Genomic DNA, 19,508 nt, shown 5'->3' with positions numbered 1-19,508 from the left:
AAACTAGTGAAAAAACAGTCAGAAAAGATGAGTAGGGAAAAATGTGAGTGACCTCCACCTGTTAAACCATTCCTGTTTTGGGGTTTGTCTCATTGTTGCCCCTCTAGTGCACCTGTTGTTAATTTCATTAACACCAAAGCAGCTGAAACTGATTAACAACCCCCTCTACTACTTAACTGACCAGATCAATATCCCAGAAGTTTCATTGACTTGATGCTGTACTCTGATTAAAATGTGTTCTTTTAATTTTTTTGAGCAGTATATATATAAATATATATATATTGTATAATAGGAAATATGCCCCTATTAGACAAAATATTACAGGAAATATGCTTTCCAAGACTTTTCCATCAGTCCTTAAAAAAGCTACATTTTTGCCTTGCTTCGTAAGTGAGTACGTTTTACTGGTTCTGCATACCCCATCTTTTTTAGTTGCTTAAAGGATCAATTTTTCTTTGGCTGAAGTGGAGATTTATGTTAAGTGTGTTCAAAGGTTTCAGCTCTCAGACCTGAGAGCTGAAGTGTCTTGTGTACCAAAGAAAATGGACAACTTTCTCTTACAAGAATATGTGAACTAATTCCGTGCAGAGTAAAGGAAGGGAGCTGTGTACTTCAATTTTTTTTTTATTTGCAATATTTATCAAAGTTCATAGTTGAGGACTTAAAGTTTTATCAAATTTAATGTGTTTTATTTATTCTTTATTGTAGTGGTCAGATGATGAGACAACAGAAATTGTCACAGTAAGTACCAATCTGTAGAAAATATTTTATATCTAAGGCAACTATGACAATACAAATATTGTTCTAGTTAAGCTATAGTATTTTATATCTGCAAATAGCAGATCACTACCAGTATGTCCTGAACTGAACCTGGCGGTTATTAGTTGAAAAATAGTTTATCAAGATTTTATAGTCACACATTTTTTAACATAATATTTTACTAAGAAATATAATAATAAAAGATAGTTGTTTATTCCATAGTGCAGGTAGCAGCTAGTGTCAAATAAATTTTGGGAAAACATTGAACTTATACAGGTAGTCCCCAGGTTACGGACATCTGACCTACGACTTACGAACGAGGACGCAGCTGCGACACATGCGCCTCAGTAACTGCCGCTCCGTCATCTTCGGCCTGGGGATGCTGCAAGCAGTGGCTGGAGGGGGGCGATTTCGCTGCTCACGCAGTGTAGTGTCCCTCGGGCGACTCCTGGCGGCAAGCGGTGACCAGTGGTCCATAGTCACCGGGGCCACAGCTATCGTTAGGGTGACTAGGGTGGACAGTTCTAGTTCTGTTTCTAAAGGCTTGCAATTATCCACTCAAGCCAGATATTTTTTAAAATTAGAAACCAATTTGTGTAGTTAAATATCTCATTTAATTAGACCTTCTGATTGTTGTTCCTTTTTTCATTCTGCTGTTTCTTAATTTGACTTAATATTTTGTTTGGGAATGGTGATTGGGGTATAAAGTTTTAGTTTATAGCTGTCAAGTGAGTTAAAATGAAGTAAGCAAAAACAAAAAGCTAAATTAGCTTTTTTTTAATGTTGTGGCAGTAGTAAGCATTCTGTTGAATTTCAAGACCAGTAAAATTTGGATTAGTAATTGAGATTTTACTGAGGCAGCTGGGCAAACCATGTAATTAACACTAAAATTACAAAAGCCTATGGAAAAACTCATAAATCCTTCCCACCTAAAATCCCTTCACACCTCTCCATCAGCGTCTTTTGTCTTTTAAATTTGTCAATAAGCAGCAAGCAGCCTGCTCTCACATCCTCCCAACGCCACACAAGATTTTCTCAGCTGAAGTCTGTTTACCTGCATGTCAGTTGCTTAGAGTTGTATAGAGTGAGAAGTCAACCAAAATGACACCTTTTATAAATACTATATCATTATTTGGAACACATGCATTTCATGTGTGTTCCATGTCTACAACAATCTATGTAAGCACATCATTAGAACAGAAACGTTTGTCATGTTTTAGTAATACAAAATGTAGACATGAAGTGTATAATGTGTGAAGACTGAACACACATGAAATGCATGTGTTCCAAATAACGATGTAGTATTTATAAAAGGTGTCATTTTTGCTAGACTTCTCACTTTATACAACTCTAAGCAACTGACACGCAGGTAAACAGACTTGAGCTGAGAAAACTTTGTGCGGCAGTGGGGGAATGTGATAGCAGGCTGCTTGCTGCTTATCGACACATTTAAAAGACAAAAGACGCTGATGGAGAGGTGTGAATTTATTTAAGGTGGGATGGATTTACAAGTTTTTTCATAGGCTTTGGTAATTCTAGTGTTAAATGAGAAGGTCAAGTGAAGATGAGAGTGTAACCTTTAACCGTGATCAAACCAATATCAATATTGTTAATATAAGTACCCTAAGTTCTTGTCTATAAGCCGCGGCTTATCTAAGGAAAAAAGTTGTGAAAATGAAAAAATAGAATATCGGCTTATACATAAGTCCAGCTTATACAGTAATCCCTCCTCCATCGCGGGGGTTGCGTTCCAGAGCCACCCGCGAAATAAGAAAATCCGCGAAGTAGAAACCATATGTTTATATGGTTATTTTTATATTGTCATGCTTGGGTCACAGATTTGCGCAGAAACACAGGAGGTTGTAGAGAGACAGGAACGTTATTCAAACACTGCAAACAAACATTTGTCTCTTTTTCAAAAGTTTAAACCGTGCTCCATGACAAGACAGAGATGACAGTTCTGTCTCACAATTAAAAGAGTGCAAACATATCTTCCTCTTCAAAGGTGTGTGTGTCGGGAGCACAGAATGTCACATAGATAGAGAAAACAATCTCTAGCAAACAAATCAATGGTGCTGTTTGGCTTTTAGGTATGCGAAGCACCGCGGCACAAAGCTGTTGAAGGCGGCAGCTCACACCCCCTCCGTCAGGAGCAGGAAGAGAGAGAGAGAGAGACAGAGACAGAGTTTGTTTTTCAGTCAAAAATCAATATGTGCCCTTTGAGCTTTTAAGTATGCGAAGCACTGTGCAGCATGTCTTTTCAGGAATCAGCTTTACAAAAGGTAGCAACATGAAGATAATCTTTCAGCATTTTTAGATGAGCGTCCGTATCGTCTAGGTGTGCGAACAGCCCCCCTGCTCAATCCCCATACGTCAGGATCACAGATAGTCAGCGCAAGAGTGAGAGAAAAGTAAGCAATCTAGCTTCTCAGCCATCTGCCAATAGCGTCCCTTGTATGAAATCAACTGGGCAAACCAACTGAGGAAGCATGTACCAGAAATTAAAAGACCCATTGTCCGCAGAAATCCGCGAACCAGCAAAAAATCTGCGATATATATTTAAATATGCTTACATATAAAATCACAATTTAAATGACCGCTACGCGCGCATGTTGACTCGGCGATGCCCAGAGCAGAAAGAACGCGCTCCGGCCGCTCCAACCGCGCCATGTGGGGAGTGAGAGAGACGCCAATATCTCACACTCTCTTCCCCCTTAAAGAAATTAAATGGGTGCGAGTGAGACCACTGACCTCCCTCCCTTCTATTAGTTATAGGTTATAGTACGTTCGGCTTATCCATGAGTCCGGCTTATCTATGATACGATTTTATTTTAAAAATTCGTATGATTTTTGGTCTCCGGCTTATACATGAGTCTGGCTTATAGACAAGAACCTAGGGTAATCTGAAAAATAATTAAAGGCTTTGAAAAATATTACTGAATTGTAAAACTGGGACACATGAAAAATGTTTTAACCCATTTTTATTCACAGAAAGCTTAGATCTGTACTTTTATAAGTGTAATGGAGAGTTCTGGATCTCATTTTCAGTAGAAATGTCTAACTGATTGTCATTATGTTTACATTTTATGGATCTTTACTATTTATAGGTATCTATTTACATAGCAGTTTACCAGTTTTGTAAGAATGACATTCATGAGCTAAGTGTTATTATGCTTATTTGTGTAGGCTCCAGAATTTCCAGAGTTTGCATCAAAGGTGCAGGAAGCAATAAACGTATTAGGTGGCAGTGTTTTTCCAAAACTCAATTGGAGTTCACCAAGGGTAAGATTCTTTGCCATCTTAATTATTTATGATAAAGAGTATTTTTATATCTGAGTTATGGGCTGTTTACGGTTGTATTAATATATTGATGAATTTGACTTTATTTTTTTTTTAAGTTTTGTAATGGGTTGTCCACTAAACATTTTCTTGAATCCAGAGATTAACAGTTGGTACTGTGATTGAATTCCTGTTTAATTTTTTTTTTTTTTAAATTCACCTTTGTTAATCCAAATTAATTTTTTGCAGGTGACTTTTAATGAAACGTTTCCCATAAATATAAATTGTATTGTGTTGAATCTTTGATTTTAAAATTATTTTTTTACGAAGAAGACCGACCATGTTTACTGTACAGGATAATGATCAGCTAGTTAACTTAATGTAATTTATATTTGCAGTATTAGTATTTGTTACAAGTTTTTACATAGCTGTTTGTTCTTTTAGCACATTGCATAAATAGTAATTTTTAAGAATCTTTACTTGTATTAACAGACTGTATAGCATTTATATTTAATACCTGCTATGCCGTCTGTTTATTTCAATTTTTATGCTCTGTGTACTAAATTTATTTTGAATATTTATGTAATCCATTATGTAGTTCTACACCTTTTGTTTAAGTAATTGCTTTCAGTTAGCTTTCTAAATCCCAATTATTTATTTCAATAAGCTTTTAGCGGACTGGTAAACTGTTAAGTGTTTAATGAAAAAGGTGTTAGATACCTGTGGCAGAATTTAATACATTTCTAAAAAAAATAAAGTTTCAGTAAGCCATCATTGTATGTTATTTGTTAAATATATATTGGAAATACCCAAAAAGTGAGAGGTTGGGGGGTAAGTGTATGCAAATGTAATAGAAATCTGCTTTTTGTCTTTTCCAATGTTGGCATTTGTGACTGAAGGTACATGCTGATGCAGTTTAGAGAGAGAGAGGGAGCACGCCACTGTGCAAGACAAAGCTGCATTGTAAGCTAAGCAACCATATATACTGGTACCTCTGAGAGATTTTCCTTAACTATAAAACTATTGAGGTAGAACTGGCTTGTTGTAATTGTAAAATTGTGGGATTAAGTGAGACCGATAATATTTTGAGTTTGGGGGTAGAAAAAACTCACCTCCTAAGTACACTCTTCTTTGCAGCTGTACTGAAATGGAAAATATTGTGCAACAGTGTGCATGCAGAATATATGTGGGCCAGAAAAAAGTCAATCCTATTACATTCTTGTAATAACTAATGTTCTGGGTTGATGTGAAAGATGGTTTGTCTGTTTAGAGCTGATACTTCTAAACAATGTGGGCTTAATCCTCATAATTTTATTTAGATTGTGTGGTCTTCCTTTGGATGGCATTGGCTTGTTTATTCAATTTTTTAATATAAATCAAAATATCTTTTTTTACTTTTGTTTATTTAATATGATGGTATAATGATCATTAGCTGGTCTGTTTTGTAGCTGGTAACAGGAACATACATAAAAATGGGTATCATTTACTTAATAGAAACTAGTAGTGTAAAAGTATTCTTGTACTCTTAATTCTGACACTGTTTTAAGCTGCTAGTTTATCCCCTGTATAATCACAAGGATTTAAACAAAAAGTATCTGAACATTTTTTTTCTTTTGCCTTAATGAAATTTATCAGCAGTCCTTTGCAGATTTGCAGTATTTTCATTGCTCATTATTAAGTGAAATGTGCAGGCAGTATTCTTGCAGTGCATAACTGCCATAAATGTTTCCAGTATTGTAGTGACTCCCTGGCTTCACCTTAGGAAATTGTCTAATTTCTCATTTGAGGCTGACGTCTCTGCATCAATCAGTCATCTTACCAGGTGTATTTGCCTCATATTCTTTCCTGCCACTGTATGGAGATCCTTCATGCAGTCATCCACCACATAGTTCCAGAAATTATTAAAGCCAAAATGCTAATAGTGTATTATATGACTAACTCAGATTTTATTTCCTAACAGGATGCAAATTGGATTGCTTTGAACAGTACACTGAATTGCCGGAGCCTCAGTGATATTTTCTTACTTTTAAAAAGTTCAGACTTTATTGCCCATGACTTTACACAGCCGTAAGTGTATTCTTATTTGTTTCTTCCCATGGAAATACATAACCAAAACTTTGTTCTTTTCTTCATCTTGCATGTATGTATTGCCTTTTTCAGTTCTAAAAGCTTTTTTTTTTCATTTTTGCTCAGGAAGAGTTGCATTTCCTTCCTGTCTCAGAGAAATGTAGTCTTGCATTTTGGTGCATTACATTTTTTAACATGAATATGCAGTGCAGTAGAGTTTTGTACCGTGTTAGCCATAGATTGATACAGGAGAAGTAGGGTGAAATGACACCTTTTGTTGGCTAACTAAATAGATTACAAATGCAAGCTTTCGAGGCAGCTAAGGCCCCTTCATCAGGCAAGGTGTAACAAAGAAACTGAAACCTTGCCTGATGAAGGGGCCTTAGCTGCCTCGAAAGCTTGCATTTGTAATCTATGTAGTTAGCCAATAAAAGGTGTCATTTCACCCTACTTTTTTCTGTATGAATATGGAGTGTAATTTTTGATTATATGACAGTATTTGGTGTCCAGCTGCAGTATACAAATAAATAGGCCACAAGAAGAGTATGTATGTTTTTGAGCAAAGCACACTTTAGGAATTCTTCTAACATTTATTTGATAAATGTTATTCTGTCATAATAAAATTGTAGTATTTTACATGACTCATTGAACATTGAGTACATACCAGAAGTTCAAAGGTCATTTATGGAGAAAAACATTTATATTTTACAAAAGGTGCCTTTTGAAGGAAATAAACTAATCAATACTTTGTAGACAAAACGGAACTGACTCTCTTCTTCTTCTAATGGAAACCATTAGTGTAAAAGGCCTCATTTTAATGCAGTCTTCTGTCGTCTTGGCAATTATTCTGCTTATGCTGAATTCACTTAATTTGTATAGTTTCTCATTTTTTATTGATTACTGTACTTGTTGGCTTTTAAAAGCTTTTCAAGCCAAAATAGAAAAATAAACTTTATTTGGAAGCTTCTGCCATTTACTGCAGTAATTTAGGTCACATATTGTATATTGTATGCATTCAAATTTTAACAGAAAAAAATACCATTAGTTGGTTATTAATATTAAATAATAATTTTAAAAAATATGCTATTGTCTGATTTAAATATTTTTTTATTGTTGAGCATACTGTTTTTGGCACCTGCAGATCTGTAGAGTGAGGAAGGTTTCAGTAAAGTAATTAAGTTAGTAAAGCCTTGTTAAAGCTTGTTTTATAGCTGTCTGTCTAGGTATAGAATCTTGCTCAATGTAAAGTGTCAGTATAGAATGCAGTACATGGGATTTAACTGCTTTGTCAAAGAAAAAGATTTTTCTTTTACACATTTTTTTTACAGTCTTGCACACATAATGCAATCACATAGTCATAAGTCTGAGCTCTGCTAATTTCACCCAAAGCAATTAGCCTATATTTAAATTCCTTTAAATTAATCAAGTTAAGTGCATCCACAAACCAAAATGTTCTTGCCAACAATGAACAGGAAAGTATGAACTCCATTATTATGAGAATTCTAAACTAAAACTTTACAAGGTTCAGTGTCCTTGTAAAATTAAATAATCTGTAGACCTTGGTCAACTTGGCACTATGCCTTTCCTTAGGATTTTAACAGTATACTAACTAAGTTGTACCAGCAATTATCTAAGACTGGGCATAGTAGTACCTAAAGCAGTGGAGCAGATTACATGCTTTGAATGGTCTGTAATAATTCTGTTTCTTTCATTTTTTTGTTAAAATGTTTTTGATTCTTAGGAAAAGTTGCTTAACTGAATGTTGAAGGGTCATGCTTGAGACTGAGAAGAGGATAAGAAAAGAATGCACAGTTAGTCAGTAGATGTGATAGGTAACTGTAACAGCTGTTCTGTGCTACTTGAAAGTTTGTGAACTCTCATTACAGCTATTTAAATTATTCATTTTAACTCTAAAGTTTTGTGAAGTCAAAATGAGTCATTACCTTTCTTATAGAGTCTACCCATTGTTTTGAAAGAACTGATACATGCAGAAAAGATAAATAAGAATTTGTCAAAAAGTCAAACAGAAATTTGTTGCTTCATTCAATATGCAAAGAATAATCAGGTATTAAAATAATTTGTTGCCAAGGTTAATCTAAGAGGTGTCAGCTACATAAACATAAAAATCTATGTTGTTAAATGCCATCAGTCTGGATTGGGTTATAGCAATGCCAAAAAATTTCTGTAAATCATCCATTTAGTGTAAGACAAATAGGCTTAATGTAAAACTCTCTGACTCTACCTAGACCTGAAGGATGTGCATTAACATCACAATCATGTTCAGGGGTTTCCCGCCATTTTTTCCTGCAGATGAAGTTCTTGTTCATGCCAGAAGTTCACATAAAACATGCCTTAGACAAATGATGAAAACAGACAAAAAAAGTAAAAATCTTATGTACTTTCATGAAGCTCAATCAGATGCTAACATTTTTCAGGGAACTGTTGTCAGAGAGAGAGATACAATTTATAAACCTTTTATATATATTTTTATATAAGGACATTCTGGTTACGCAGTATGGCAAAACACACACTGCAATTTAATGTATTCAATATCCTGGGAATTGTGTGTGTGTGTGTGTATATCTATATCTCATTTGTTTCATTTTCTGATTGCAGGTTTGTCCAGTGTAATGATGATTCCCCTGATCCCCAAATAAATTATGAGGTAATTAAACTTGTATGTCACATACATAGAAAATGGCAGTTTACATTGAAACGGACTTGTGTTTAGAGCATAACTCGGCTAGGATTTTTTTAAAGAAAAAATAAGTAAGATCTAAGTAAGACCTGGATCCTTTTTGTACCTGAAGTTCGGATAAGAACCTCCTTCTTGGTTTATTTGTCTAAAGCGTCTGATATCATAGTGATCATTTGAAATTAGTTAAATTTCCTGTTAGTTCATGAACAGATCTTTAATACTTGATCTGATTTTGCAAACTGATGCGTTGTGTATTGCATTCTTCACTCCAAGTTGGGCCTGTTTAAAGTTAGCACAACATTCTACCAAGAGTCTATTTTTTCTCCTTTTTTTTAAAATTTAACATCAAAATTTTGTTAAAAATTGTGGTTTGGAGACTTGTGGATTCTTATATCTCATCAGACCAAAATATCCTGTATAACTGAGCATTTTGCAGGCGAGTTTAATATTGTCAGAATGAGGACTGATGCCTCCAAATACATAGTTGTGGTACTCTACTGCAAAATAGTGGTCTTTGTAGGTTAGCTAGGAATGGCTGACCCAATTAGAGGAACTTGGGCATCTCAGGGTCTTGCTGAAGAGTAAGAGTAAAGATCATGCAGACAACCAAGGACTTTATGCAGTAATGGCTGCTGTTTTGCAAAGGTTGTACTAGATTTCCATCATAAAGCAGGAACTAAGACTAACCCTAGACTAAGTATATCAAACTGAACACCCACTGGCTGGATCTAGCCCTTGGACCTTTTTAGTACAGCCCACATCATCAAAATTCAGAACAAGTTACAGTATCACTAACCTGGGATTAAAGTGAAAACGGACTGCTTATAACGTCCTGACAAGAAAAAGTGAAATGAAAATGAGACGCTACACTGCATAAATAAACTTTACTGTTTTAACAAGATACAACAAATGTGGCCATCTCATGAAGGAAATGCTAACTTGATTTCACATAAACCGTTGCATTCACTTTTTGAAGCTGTTTAGAAGTCCATGCTGGCAACTGGCCTTTCTGTTGCTCACCTGGCTGCTACCTCCGCACCATGCAATTTTTGCCATTTCCTTCACTTGATTCTTTTATGTGGATAGAAAATGCATTTGCATTTATTCACCCATTACATGCAATCACAATCTGTTTCTAACTCAGAATACAGTCTTTGTGCTCCATCACCAGCGTCATTTACGGTACATCTGTTTTTTAAGGAGGCAGGTGCCATCGATTGTGTTGCATGGAATAATGCTGGTGTAAACAGATACGTTGCTTTAGCAACAAATTCTCGCTTGTGTCCGGACTGCCACTCTCTCTTAGGTTTTATGTGCTGACCAGGGCACCCTTAGCACCTTGGGATTTGGAAGATAACTGTACTAAGCTATATGGAAGCGTTCTTCTGGTAAACATCCTTCTTTCTTTATTTTCTTCAGGTGCATGTTTGTAGTTTTACCATTGTTTTATATCTTTGTCCTTTTTTACAAGCCTGCCCTTTTATCTTCTCTTCCACTCTTATTTTGTCATTAATGCAGACTTTTGGATACATACTCATACAGTACATAGATTTTTCTTTCTGCTTCTTCCTTTATTGGCAGTAGACTGCCATTTTGAGTGGTTTTAGGATCACTGATGTGCTTGTTATAAAACTTCAGAATATGAGTAATCAAAGTATTCCAAGGCTAGAGTTCTTCCTAAGTGCTGAACTGATCAGCATATACATTACTTTTCAGCTTTAGCATTTCTTAAACAGCATAACATACACTGCCTGGCCAAAAATAAAGTCGCCACCTGGATTTAACTAAGCAAATAGGTACGAGCCTCCTATTGGATAATTACTGCATGGGCGATTATCTTTCAGCTGGCAAAAAGTTATTTAACACCAACTGGTGCAATAAGTTGCTTTTCATTTCTTAAACAACCATGTCGAAAGACACATCTCGTGGTCGTGGAAATGATGTTAGTCTGTTTGAGAAGGGTCAAATCTTTGGCATGCATCAAGCAGAGAAAACATCTAAGGAGAGTGCAGAAACTACTAAAATTGGGGTAAGAACGCATTATTAAAAACTGGAAGGATAGTGGGGACCCATCGTCTTCGAGGAAGAAATGTGGCCGGAAAAAAATCCTGAATGATCGTGATCGGCGATCACTTAAAAGTTTGGTGAAATCAAATCGAAGAAAAACAACAGTAGAACTCAGGTCTATGTTTAATAGTGAAAGTAAGAGCATTTCCACACGCACAATGCGAAGGGAACTCAAGGGATTGGGACTGAACGGCTGTGTAGCCGTAAGAAAACCACTAATCAGTGAGGCAAACCTGAAAAAAAGGCTTCAATTTGCTAGGGAGCATAAAGATTGGACTCTGGAGCAATGGAATAAGGTCATGTGGTCTGATGAGTCCAGATTTACCCTGTTCCAGAGTTGAGAATCTTTGGGATGTGCTGGAGAAGGCTTTGCGCAGCGGTCAGACTCTACCATCATCAATGCAAGATCTTGGTGAAAAATTAATGCAACACTGGATGGAACTAAATCTTGTGACATTGCAGAAGTTAATTGAAACAATGCCACAGCGAATACATGCTGTAATCAAAGCTAAAGGTGGTCCAATGAAATATTAGAGCGTGTGACCTTTTTTTTTGGTGGCGACTTTTTTTTTTTTTTGGCCAGGCAGTGTATCTAATATATGTAGCATATTTATTATATGTATATTATGCAAGGTTTACATTACTGTTGTACTTATTGTTATATTATTAATATGAGCAATTTGTGAAAATTATACAATTCCCCCAGTCATACAGTGTAGTTGTGTGTCCTTTTTAGTTAAACATATTATTTACGTTGTAAAGCTGGTTTTCTGTTTGTAAAATGGAACTAACATCAATCAATCAATCAATCAACCAACCTACCCATTATGTTATATTGTTATATATTTATATGATATTTGTATTTACATATTTTGCAAACACAATATACTCAGTTGCTAACATGTTCATTGTATTCATGTATTTGATATCTGTAGTAAACTGCTAGTTTTCTTTGGCATCATTTATTAAAAATGGGTGGAGGGGATGGGACAGGGATCATTTACAGCTTCGCCTAGGGTAGTAAAAACGTTGGAGCTCTCCCTGGAGCCGCCATTATCTTTTCTACTCAATGCTGATTTTGTCTCTATGGTTGTTGGTATATTTCGTATCCTGCAGCAAAGTCCAAAGGAAAAAAAAGGCGATAAAGACAGTTTTAAGACAGAGATGAGGCAGAATATGCAATTGTGATAAACAGTGGTATACCAGTGTGTCTTGTTTGTAAAGAAAATGTGGGAAGAGTTGTTTGTTGATATATTAAGCCTCGCGTCAGATATTCAAAGTTTTGTTTTGGCAGTTAATAAAATTTAATTTGACACCCTGCTTTAGACCCATCCTGTTAATATACCATTCACCTCCCTAGTCACACTCACCTTCATGAGCACTTGGTTGTGGCATGAACCTGCTGCGGTGATTTGGGCATGTAATGACGATGGTCCCGGGTACAAGAGAAGACAGAGAATCCACTGGAAAAATTGAATTTTTTGACTAGGTTTAAAGTCCCTGAAAATTTGACATTCTGTAGTTTTTTACTGCTGTGTCGTTCAATTACTTAAAAGTCATATTTAAAATTAGTAATGGTAAAAGAAGTATGGTAGCAGTGAGAAATGAGATTTTTGGCATTTTGTGCCCATCACATTTTTCTATCATGAATTTTAAGGGTGAGTTAAAATTTTGGTAATTCACCAATGTGTAAAACCACATGAAACTCAGTGTATCTGAAATTACTGGTAGCATTTAACCATTGCAGTAAAATACAGTGGCAAATATTATATCTCTCAATATTAGCCTGTCATATTTTTTTTTACCCTGGCGCCTTATGTAATAACAATTCTGGTAACAGCCCATAATAAACAACTGACCAAAATTCAACGTAATATAAAATTATTTTTGGCATTTAAAAATTTGACATGTTCAGCATGTTGTAAGGCTTTCGTTCTCTTACTGTACCCATGACCCATAAATTCCAATGTAAAATGCCAGTGCAAGCAAGATTTTTTTTTTTTTTTTTTAGAATTTATAGAAAATACTGGACCTAAGAACACAATTTAGCACACAATATACATATATATCATCTTTGTGTAGAAATAGCTTTTACTTGAGAAATGCCAACTTATCTCTTAAGGCCCATCTTTTAACTTTTCTGTATCCTCTGTCTGTCATTAAGGCTGCAATAAGTGTCACTGCTTTGGAAAACATTGTGTCTCTCATGGGTGATGTAGGTATTTTTTTAAATCAAAGGATCACTCTAAAAACATGTATTGTTATTACTCAGGTTGTCTTTAGTATTATACTAAATTTGTTTGGAGATCAGAAACAATTAAGCATTATGTATAAACAAAAATAGAGCAGATCAGGAAGGAGGCAAATACAGTACTGTGAAAAAGTATACCTTGATTGTGAAGAAATAACCTATACATGAAAAATACCTCAGTTATCCTTTAAACTAACAGATAAAATATCTCTTATATATATTTCTCTTCTGGTTCGTCCTGCTTCCACCTCAAAACCGGTCCCGCCCCCACGCAGCCGACACGGCATTTCGCTGCCTGCGTCTCCTCTTCAAAACCGGTCCCGCCCACACGCAGCCAACACGGCATTTCTCGATTCCTATTCGTCCTCTTCCAAACCCTTCCCCATGATACCTGCGGCGCCTCTTCAAAATTGTCCTGCTTCCACCTCAAAACCGGTCCCGCCCACACGCAGCCAACATGGCATTTCGCTGCCTGCGTCTCCTCTTCAAAACCGGTCTCACCCACACGCAGCCGACACGGCATTTCTAGATTCCTGTGGCGCCTCTTCAAAATCAATCCCGCCCACACGCAGCCGACATGGCGTTTCGCTGCCTGCGTCTCCTCTTTAAAACCGGTCCCACGCACGCGACACGGCATTTCTCGATTCCTATTTGTTCTCTTCCAAACCCTTCCCTACGCTGCCTGCGGCCTCCCACACACCTGGCTGTTTTCATTATATTGCGACGGTTGTTTCCTAAGCCTTTGTTATAAAATAAACGACAGTATCTTCTCTGTCGACGGGTTTTTATACAACGTCATTGCTATTCCGCGATCCGGCAACTGCCCTTTCCTATCAGTGGTTTATTTTTGACACAAACGGTTGAGGAAGGCAGTGTACTCTCACTGCGACATAGGGCAGTAGATTTCGTTGCATCACATTGGGACAGATTTGGAGACGTTCTTCCTGTTGTTCTTTCCAACGCAAATCGAGTTATCACAACAAGTCAGAAGTACTAGCATTACATGGCAACATCTGGAATTTATGGTGGTGAAGCTGAAATTCAAGCTCTTTCAGAGATTCTCCATGCTACCATTGTCATTTACTTCAAACACGAGCCCAACATCCCGCCTTGCATTTGCAATTCTGGAAATACTCTCTTCATTTACCTTCTGTACTCAGGACAACTGGACAATGGCCACTATGAAGCCCTCCTACCGATTCTGATCATGTCTCCACAGCAGCACATAATATCTGATAACACCAACACATCAGTCCTCAGTCATTCTTCTCTTCCACAAAACACTACAGTTTTGTCTACTGGTACAACCTTCCTCTGCGGCATTCGTAGTAAACCTTTCAAAACAAAACCCAGCCTTGCCAAACACAAGAAAATTCACTGCAACAACAAATTGTTTCAGTGTCACACTTGCACAAAACGTTTCACAACGCAGAACTATCTTCACAAACACACAAAAATTCACTCCACTGAAAAATTACCTGACTCCCACTCCAGTAACCCATTCTTCCAGTGCGATTCCTGCAACAAAACTTTTCAAACGCGAACCTCACTTGCTAAACACAAGATAAGGCATTCTTCCCAACAACTATGAGTGCCAGAAATGTAATAAGAAGTTCACTACACAGGATTGTCTGACTAGACACAACAAAACTCATTCACAAGTCTTGCAATGCGACATCTGCAAAGCAATATTTCCAAACCAACGCAGTCTCAGCAGATATACACACAATCCTCTTCCCGTTACCACAGGTACTTCTTCACCTCATTCCTGTCTTCTCGTCCAAGAGTACAACATTGGGACTCCAGACCAGCAGTGCAAACACTGTCGTGCACTGTACTGGCCTGCTGAGCGTAATACATCCAACAAGTACTCGAGGTGCTTCCACGATGGTAAAGTAGCTTTACCACCTTTGTGGGAGCCACCTGTGTCTTTACAACAGCTTCTTACACAGCAAACATCAGAAGGTAAAAATTATTGTGAACACATTCAAGAATACAACTCTTCTCTAGCGTTTGCTTCCATGGGTGCACAGATAGCTCAACCTCCTGGCCACGGACCATACTGTTTTAAAATACACAGGCAAATTTATCACCAAATCTCTCCACTATACACTAACACTTCTACCTCTCCAGGATATGGACAGTTGTATGTTTTTGACACAGCACAAGCTACTGAAGTACGCTTACAAAATAAAGCAAACTGTGCATGCAGCGAAAATGTGCTTCTCTAGCTAGATTCTATGCTCAGAACAATCAGCCCCTTCGCTAAATCATACAAACGCATGCATGAAATCGCTCAGTCCAATCCAACAGCATCTGTACGAATGGTTTTCAAGGAAAACCCTGGGCAGGATTTACGACGATACAATGCCCCGACATGTCACACCGATGTTGCAGCGATTTTCGTCAGAGAAGATGGCGAACCCCCTGCTGAAAGGGATATTTGCATCTATCCCAGAGGCAACTCCTGTAAACAGATTTCCACGCTCAATATGAATTGTGATCCTATGGTTTACCCACTTTTATTCCCTTATGGGGACATTGGCTGGCACAAAGATTTACAACATGTTCCAGATAAAAGAACCGCCAACCGAATCAGCCTTACTCAATGCCAATTTTACGCGTACAGATTATCAATGAGGAATACATTTAGTATTTTGCACTCCAGTGGCAAACTATTCCAACAGTACATCGTAGATGCGTATGTTAAAACAGAGGGCACGCTTCTCAACTATCTCGGATTACATCAACAAGATCTGCGCGTGGAAAAATACAAAGGACTATCGGACACACTGCAAGCAAAGGCTGAAAATAACAACGTACGTGTAGGAAAAATGATCATATTACCGTCCACTTTTGCAGGAAGTCCAAGATACATGCAACAAAACAATCAGGATGCCATGGCCATAGTACATAAATTTGGAAAGCCTGATTTATTTATCACTTTCACATGTAATCCTGCCTGGCCGGAAATTCTATATGCACTGTCGGATACCCAAAGACCGGAGCACAGACCTGATATTGTAGTATGAGTCTTTTGGATTAAGCTGTAGGAATTACTTAGAGACATTCTACAACAACATCTTTTTGGGGTTATCTCTTATATTTACGTAATCGAATTTGAGAAGCGTGGCCTTCCTCATACCCACATGCTGTTTACTCTTTACAATAATTCTAAAATAAGAACCAAAGATGACATTGATAAATACAGTGTATCCGGAAAGTATTCACAGCGCATCACTTTTTCCACATTTTGTTATGTTACAGCCTTATTCCAAAATGGATTAAATTCATTTTTTTCCTCAGAATTCTACACACAACACCCCATAATGACAATGTGAAAAAAAGTTTACTTGAGGTTTTTGTAAATTTATTAAAAATAAAAAAACTGAGAAATCACATGTACATAAGTATTCACAGCCTTTGCTCAATACTTTGTCGATGCACCTTTGGCAACAATTACAGCCTCAAGTCTTTTTGAATATGATGCCACAAGCTTGGCACACCTATCCTTGGCCAGTTTCGCCCATTCCTCTTTGCAGCACCTCTCAAGCTCCATCAGGTTGGATGGGAAGCGTCGGTGCACAGCTATTTTAAGGTCTCTCCAGAGATGTTCAATCGGATTCAAGTCTGGGCTCTGGCTGGGCCACTCAAGGACATTCACAGAGTTGTCCTGAAGCCACTCCTTTGATATCTTGGCTGTGTGCTTAGGGTCGTTGTCCTGCTGAAAGATGAACCGTCGCCCCAGTCTGAGGTCAAGAGCGCTCTGGAACAGGTTTTCATCCAGGATGTCTCTGTACATTGCTGCAGTCATCTTTCCCTTTATCCTGACTAGTCTCCCAGTCCCTGCCGCTGAAAAACATCCCCACAGCATGATGCTGCCAACACCATGCTTCATTGCAAGGATGGTATTGGCCTGGTGATGAGCGGTGCCTGGTTTCCTCCAAACGTGACGCCTGGCATTCACACCAAAGAGTTCAATCTTTGTCTCATCAGACCAGAGAATTTTCTTTCTCATGGTCTCAGAGACCTTCAGGTGCTTTTTGGCAAACTCCACGCAAGAAAACATTAACGGGTACCCAATTTACAGCAGAAGAGAAAGGCCAACTGCAAAAATAGGCAAGTTTATAATTGATAATCAATGGATAGTTCTGTACAACCCTTGGTTGAGTGAAAAATTCAATGCATATATTAATGTCGAAGTTTGCTCATCTATAAAGTCCATCAAATATCTCTACAAATATGTTCACAAAGGCTACGATGACTTGGTTCATGATGAAATCACGACTTTCTTGGACGGAAGATATGTTAGTGCTCCAGAAGCTATGTGGCGTCTTAATGAGTACAGAATGTCAAACAAATCTCACACAATTATACGATTACCTGTCCATCTTCACAAAAAACAAACTGTCCTGTTTCGTGAAGGTCTCGAAGAAGAAACCTTAAATCGAGAAGCAACGAGAAAAAACATACTAACAGCATGGTTTGACCTGAATAAGATTGATACTCATGCAAAATCACTCCACTATATAGACATTCCACACTATTATACTTTCGATTCCAAGGCTAGCGTGTGGAAGCGAAGACTCTGAAAAAGTAACGCTATAGGTAGAATGCCAATTGTCTCTATTCAAGACTCTGAACGCTACTACTTACACACCCTCTTAACTCGGTTTCCAGGAGCTTAGAACCATCAATGGAAACATATGCAGCTTATTTAAAGTAGCATGTCAAGAGTTAGGTCTCCTTAACGTTGGCACGACACTCTTTATGAAGTTACTAAGATGCCTGTACATATGAGACAACTCTTCGCTATCATTTGTGCCTTTGAGGAACCTGTCAACATCCTGGACCTATGGCAAACACATAAACTGTCAATTTGCGAAAACCTGGGGCCTCATGTATAAACGGTGTGTACGCACAGAAATGTTGCGTAAGAACGTTTCCACGTTCAAATCGTGATGTATAAAACCTACACTTGGCGTAAAGCCACACACTTTTCCATGGTACCTCATATCCTGTCGTACGCAAGTTCTCCGCTCGGTTTTGCAGACTGGCGGCACCCAGTGTCAAAGCAGTGCTACTGTTCCTGTGTGGTTACCCTTTCTTAGATCCACATCCACGACGGCGGCTTTATCAAATACACTGAAATTAACCGCATATTGTTCATAAATTTAATGCATCTGATTGTAATTAACCTGTAACAATATAATGGTCCACAGAATGGTCAAACTGTTCTAAATACCATTACTGCTTTAGCGTTGTTATTCTGACTTCACCTTCTTCTTCTTCTGTCAGCTGCTCCCGTTAAGGGGTTGCCACAGCGGATCATCTTTTTCCATATTACTCGCACTGCACCACTCAGAGTATTTATATCACTGTATCTGAGTGTGAATCACAGATCTACAGCGATTGGAAAGAGAATTATCGGTATACAGTATCATGCACTCTCTGCCTCAGCCATTCGCTATTTGAACTGCTCTCATCCGACCAACGCTTCATAGCCTTTTCTGTTCAGACCTCGCGGTTCACAAACAGTTTCATCCTAAGAACTATAAACACACTCAATCAGTCCATCAAGTGCTCCTTGTAGAACTGTTTGTACTTGCAAGTTACCGTGAGGTAATTGTACTTAGGATGCAGTTATAATATTGCACAACCTGAGCCACTTTATAAAGCGCGTACAGTATTTACATATAATGATGATATAATTTTTAAGATGAAATGCAGCAAAATATGTTGATTATATTATACAGATAAAACTTTAACTACATGGTGCCGCAGTGCTAGCAAGGAGCTGGCTCTCCATTCACGGGTTGTTCCTGCCTTGTGCTGTTTTCATGCTGTGGCTGGCGCAACACTGGAAGGATAGATGGATAGAATAATTAAACATTACGAAGATATTTCGATGTTCCGTAAAAGTTTTGAAAAATCGGTGTTCTAAGCTTACAGATGGCTTAACGTCTATTACAGAGCTGATTGTGTGGCGATTGGGTATTTGGAGAAAGAAAAGTAAGGACAGGAATTGGGGGTTAGTACGTTTGAAAAAGACAGTACTTCTGTAATAAAGCATTTTATTGAAGGTCGCGCATGGCGCAGCAAGCATCTTGTTGCTGTAAGACATGAACAATCACTGCACCACCGTGTTCCCATGTTTAATAACATGCTTTAACGCATATCATCATGAAAATGATATCACGTATACTTCTCAGTATTTGAATTACTCAGAGAGCTGTAATATTACGAACATAATGGATTCTGTGTCCTGTCAGAGGAAGAGCACGTAGTGATTCAGGCACGTAGAGCACATATAAGATCAAATACAGTACACAACAAAGCATTTAACGTGCTACTTTAGTTATGATGGGATTTGAGAAACTAGTAAAT

General features: G+C 37.7%; 1 protein-coding gene across 1 annotated transcript in view; it reads left to right on the top strand.

Annotated features, from left to right (window-relative positions):
• cdc123 (cell division cycle 123 homolog (S. cerevisiae)) overlaps positions 1–19,508 on the top strand; it is a 53,030-nt gene that overhangs the window by 14,445 nt on the left and 19,077 nt on the right. Inside the window, exons 4-7 of the mRNA XM_028813704.2 lie at positions 709–741; positions 3,946–4,041; positions 5,999–6,105; positions 8,722–8,770. Coding sequence (XP_028669537.2) covers positions 709–741; positions 3,946–4,041; positions 5,999–6,105; positions 8,722–8,770 — 285 coding nt within the window. The remainder of the gene's footprint in view (positions 1–708; positions 742–3,945; positions 4,042–5,998; positions 6,106–8,721; positions 8,771–19,508) is intronic.

The sequence above is a fragment of the Erpetoichthys calabaricus genome, chromosome 1, assembly GCF_900747795.2.
Source record: "Erpetoichthys calabaricus chromosome 1, fErpCal1.3, whole genome shotgun sequence".
In the NCBI taxonomy this organism is placed as follows: domain Eukaryota; kingdom Metazoa; phylum Chordata; class Cladistia; order Polypteriformes; family Polypteridae; genus Erpetoichthys; species Erpetoichthys calabaricus.
The sequence above is the reverse complement of the archived record's forward strand: the minus strand, read 5'-3'. Positions and strand labels throughout refer to the sequence as shown.